Here is a 5,921-nt window from a genome sequence, read left to right on the forward strand (position 1 = left end):
CCCACTTCTCTAGATATAAGCCTCACAATACAATTGTGGTAGTAACATGAGAGGTACAGACAATAATCCCACTGCATTGGGAGTCATTGCTCCATGAAATTCAACAAGAACCACATGACAAACTCACTTCTGATGTATATATCAGGTTTAAGCTTTATCACGCCACTTCTATTCTTTGCAAAGGAAGAAAAATCAGGAGACCAGGGTTTTGAAGCAACCAATATCATAGGGAATCTAAATCTAACTCAAACTACATCAACGTGTTTCACATCTAGGATATTGGCACCAAGATGTCTGCTTACCTTCTATAATCATGTGACTTAATTCTAGAATTAACTATTTTAAATAAAAATCCAGCTGTGGAATAATACATGGAATTGGTGATTATTTATTGGGGTTCATTTGACTAATTTACAGGTTATAAACCCAAACTTTATGGCTCAGTAATTCCTGTGCCACCTACTTTCCTTTATTACCAGTGTTTAATATAAACTGGGTGCTGAATGATTCTCTACGAAAGAGTTGGTATTTAATAACAAAATTGTACCTTTCTTGTACCTTTCTTTCTTTCTTTCTTCTCAGAAATTGGGCAGCTACAAAAAGGATCTCTATCAGAGTCTAGGCCATTGCATGCAGCCATGTGTATGCTGAATAACACGGTCTGCTTCTCAGAGAAGCTGCCAGCTCGTATCTTAATCAGATGTATAATCCAGCCAAAACAATAAAGTCCCAAGAACATAACGACCCTTTTGTGTGAGAAAGATATGAGTGGAATTTCTACCCAGCAAGGCCACGCTGAATCCTTCCTGTCCAGGCAAAAAGAAATCTCAATAGTATGAACAATGCCCAGCTAGGTATTTCTCTGTAAGTTCAGGGAAATGTTTATTTGGCCAAACCTCATCTAGACAGGTGAATAACCTATAGACCATCTAAGAGGTACAAGCTTGTTATGTCACATTCATGGTCAGTGTGGGTTATTTTGACATTTAACAGTTTGCTTTGTGATAGCTACAAGGTAGAATTGTCTGTGGCCAGTGCCCTCTGAAACAGGAGAAGTTTTACTGGAAGCTATGAGTCAACATTTCCTGTATTTCTGAGAATGTCAGAGAAGTAATACAGGGAGACAGTCATTCTAGATTTATGGTTGTGAGTGCAATACAGTATTTTTGGAACTGTGGGAAACTCCACTTCTGTTAGGTGCTCATGAACACGAATCAGGGAAGTCCATAGAAACAGGTTCTATTTATAATGTACTAGAGGACAAATATGGGCAGATGTGCAGACCAAAACAGCATTACAATACAACACACACACACACACACATCTAAATTCCCCTCTTAACGATTTAGAACATAAATTACCATAAATAGGTTTTTTGGGACATATTTTTTTTTATTTTAGCAGAAATGGTATTTTATAAATAGAATATTAAAGCCAGCAGTCTGTACACTTAAAAAAACAAAACAAAACACCATACTTATACTTTTTGCATATGTGCATAAATGTTTGTTGGAAATAAAAGTTAAACATGAGGTCTGTGCAGGATCCAATAACGCATGTATGTGTGTTCTTTTGGGTGGTAAACACAATCTGCTTCCTACTGATTCAGACCATTCTTCAGGTGGGTGATGTTAAATATGTGTCTGTTACTATTCACAATTACTACAATCTAATAAAAAGCATAGCAGTTTGGATCTGAAACATCATGGATTTGATAGCAATGTATCTATCCTGTTTAACACTCACATATAGATTGACCTGAACAGAACTGTTGTCAAAGCATGAACACGGAGGAAAACAGCAATGGTATACAGCAGGCCAATGCAGCCATGACAGATTTGTCACAGGCTCACTTTTCTGCACCGTGAACAAAAAAACATTACTGGGATGTCAAAATAACCTCAGCAGCCTGGAGCTGTAACCATGTGCACAGCTCCGTTACCATCTATGGAGGTTCATTCATTAACTCCTGTGCCTAGAGACAAATGAAGGTGACCATATGACCCTGCACAAGACATGACACCACATGGCGTGCACTTCTACATGAAATGTAACCCCTGATCTCTATGTCCTAAACTGGAAAACTGAAGTCCCCACAGTAGTACTATGAAACAACCACCATCATAATGCTTGTACTAAATGTAGTAGTGTTTTGTTGTGTAAACATTTGTATAATTAAAGCAGTCACAAGCTCCAAAATAGAGCAAAATGAATGCACAAATAAAGTGTATATGGGCCCAGCTGTGAACTGTAAAGACATTTCACCACTTATCTGTAGATAACACGACTGTATACAGAGCCATGTCAGAGATTAGAGAAATTGTACCATAAATGTTTTACTGTTCACTGCCAAATAAACAAATGAAATATGATCACAAGGGCCTGACAATGTCAGCACAACAATAAAATGAATAGACAGCAATATTGTGAAAACAGGTTTACAAAATGTTGAGAAGGAAAATGAAAGCCAGCCATAGATTTCCAAACCCTTAATCACAGTCCAGATCACAGACACCAAGTTACTTGGGCTCTAAAAGAAGACGATTTTCATTACATTTCAAAAGTTGTCTAACATACCAATATAAGGTCTGTGTGACCGACACCAGAGTTTCGGCATATGGAGGTGTTTATTTTTGCTAGTCTATAAATCTCTAGACCACCAGTTTATCACCAGATTTGCAACAAGAACAGATTCCAAGTATAGGGCAATTATGAGGGGACAATTATCATGTATTTATACAGCACCAATATATTACGCAAAGCTTTATAGAGTCTATAAACATGTCACCAAGACTGGTAGTGAGTTTGCCATGCGGTTACCACTTTCTTATGCCCCTTAACCACCTCCTTGGGTGAGACTACATGTAGCATCTCACCAGTGGCAGATCTGAAGACTGGGGATGTCAGTGAGTGATTCCATACTGCTCCCTGCCATCTACTATCAAATGTGAAAGCAGATTGTAGTGCAGTGCAAGGTGCCAGCTCCCAGGAGCAACATAGAAATGCTTGTTGCCACCATGGGTCTAAACCTAGCCTAAGTTAGGAGCTCATAATACAACATCTCTATTATAGTTTGAGGGCAATTCTGGGGAAAATAATCAATATTAATTAATTTAAAATCACATATCAATATGTTTATGGGATATAAAACAAAATCCACAAACACACAAAATGAAAAAAGTGCCAAGATTCAGACCTGGGACCCTAGCACTACATAGTAGCAGCCACTGAGCCACCTATTTATCCTTTGTTGATGGAATGAAACCTGTGTAGGCCTTTTCCCCCGCTGACAGTGTTATTACAAGTGGATTTACGCAAGCATCATGTATCGAGATGAATTATAGCCAATTAGATTGTTGACATAGTGACTCAAACAATTTCCTTGTTCTTTTCTCATGTTCAAGGTTCCAGGAAGTGTTGCACAGCTCATAGACAAGTCTTTCCTGTCCTCCTAATTTAAAAAAAAAATTTCATGAAAAACAGTGGATCACTTTTGGTACAGAAATCTAGACCTCAGTGTAACGCTCAGGTGGTTAAAGAAGACCTTGTCAATAACATGTATTCATTTTAGACCAAAATACAGTGGTACCTTGGTATAAGTCCGCTTTGGAATAAGTCCAACAGGTATAAACTTTGCTTGGTATACAACCTTTGTGCTAGAACTTGTATGGGTCAAAATGAGTCACAACCCCGCCCTCGCGATACCCTTATTTACCTCTCTCGAGGTAAAACCACGACTGCCCACGAGGGTCAGTACACCAGTTGCTACCATTCAGTGAACAACCCGCGCTATAACTCTCCGTAAATTACATAACATCTCCTCCTTCCTTCTTAGCTCCATCCTAGTAAGCACTCTACTCTCAGTAAGGAAAAGGGAGGTTAAAATTTCATTTGTTTCATCTAATTGCTTTTGCATTTATGGATTTTAGTATTAAGCAGTGTTTAAATTACATTATACAGCCCCATCAATGTATAATATGCCAATAACAGGATTTTTTTCATGGGAACAGATAAATCATTTTCCCTTTTAATTCTTATGGGAAAAATTTGTTTGGTATAAATTCAAGGATCTGGAATGGATTAAAGACTTATACCAAGGTACCACGGTGTATGTACGTACGTACGTACATACACACACACACACACACACACACCTCTATACCCTTATACCCCAGGGAAAAATATTATGAGCTCAATTTTTGAAGAAAAAAAAAAAAGGTCAACCTTGTGAATCAAGAATGTAAATAATCTTTGGTATGATAGGGGCTGGGTAGTAGCACCATTCATTCATTGTTCTGTATCTGTGTACATAAACACGTGCATAGCACAAGCTAAAGCTGCGTACACACTTCCAATTTTTATCGTTGGTAAATGAACGATGAACGATCCTGCATGATATCTGCGAACGATCGTATGGCACCGATCCTGTACCTACAGATAACGACACAATTGTTCAAAGATATTGTACACACGATAGATGCGATCGTTTGAACGATACAGGAAGTGACGTGCACCACAGGAAGTGAGCGAATGTCCATTCACCGCGCATGCTCAGACCATGGACGATCACTGAACGACCGTACACACGATAGATGGTCAACGATTGTCGTCCAATCCGATCCGACGGTCGTTCATTTCCAACGACTATCCTCGTTCGTCGGCGTCGTTGGTTACTTTTTTACGAACGATTTTTGGCCAATCGGTCGTTCGTCATTCATTTCCAACAATAAAAATTGGAAGTGTGTACGCAGCTTAACTCTAAGACACGGCACTATCACCTTTGTCCCATTGAGATATGTGTACAGATACACCAGGTCATGTATGTGTTTGTTTTTGTATAGAACACCATTTACCTGTTCAATTTATTATTTTTATTATTAAAGACGAGAATTTTATACCCTTTAATATAGCATCACAGCTGAATCATGTAGATCGCCCGGTAGAACAGCGCCTATATTTTAGATTATAATGAGAGACCTGTCTGGGCGCGTACCGTGATTCTAAATTATCTGATATAAAAAAAAAAAATATGGAAAAATAATTTTGTGATTATTCTAATAACAGAATAAATGAGCACTGTAAACACAGCACAGCTCACTTCTATGTAGAGCAGAAAGGATAAGTGGGAGGCTCCCCGCTGGGTCCTCCCAATGGGATATGACAGTAGTTGTCCCCATTCACTTGTTTAGTGAATCACTACAGCAGAACACTATACCCATTAAGATTTTCACAATTTTTCATCCCATGTAAGATAATATATATGTAAACACTCTAGCTTTCACCCAACTTGCACTCAAGATTTATATATATATATCATTTTCCCCAATTGAATATGAGAACTATGTACAGTTAGTGAAAGTGATAGAACAACCCCCACCCTCCCTTTCTATGACAGGCCCCACTATCATGGCTCACTTACCCTGTACGGGTGTCACAATCTTCTATCCTCATGGCCTCGTGTTTTATGGTGCCAGGTGCTGGGGGAGCCATAACTTCAGGACTGCTAACCTATGCACGGTCACCTCGTGTATATATATAGGGCACGCGCCAACACAGCACCAGTATACAAACCTCCGGACACCGCCCCCTACTGACATACACGCACATGGCTTTCCCTGTTTGATTGGCTGCACATCACACTCCCCCATTCTGATTGGTCGCTGTTCTACCTAATGACATACCCTGGACATTCCAGGCGAGTGACGTCAGAGATGTGGGGGACCAGGAAATTAGGGGGGGGAGGGTGAGACGTGACACATCATGCTCGCCGCCTTGTGACAATAACGTAATGACAATAATAAACAGCGCGTACCCGGAAGCTGTGACTGCGCCTTGTTACCGGGATCTGACACAACACAGTACTATGGGAGCCTGACACAGCCTGCTCCTACTACATGGCAGCCACATCTCTGGGATCATGC

At 39.7% G+C, this 5,921-nt stretch overlaps 1 protein-coding gene across 1 annotated transcript in view; it reads right to left on the minus strand.

The window, feature by feature from the left end:
- PNP (purine nucleoside phosphorylase) overlaps positions 1–5,554 on the minus strand; it is a gene marked incomplete in the record, with an annotated part of 9,949 nt that extends 4,395 nt beyond the window's left edge. Inside the window, 1 exon segment of the mRNA XM_072415146.1 lies at positions 5,420–5,554. Within this exon segment, the coding sequence (XP_072271247.1) occupies positions 5,420–5,490 (71 nt within the window).
- Positions 5,555–5,921: the final 367 nt, after the last annotated feature.

This window comes from Pyxicephalus adspersus, chromosome 6 (genome assembly GCF_032062135.1).
Source record: "Pyxicephalus adspersus chromosome 6, UCB_Pads_2.0, whole genome shotgun sequence".
NCBI lineage: Eukaryota > Metazoa > Chordata > Amphibia > Anura > Pyxicephalidae > Pyxicephalus > Pyxicephalus adspersus.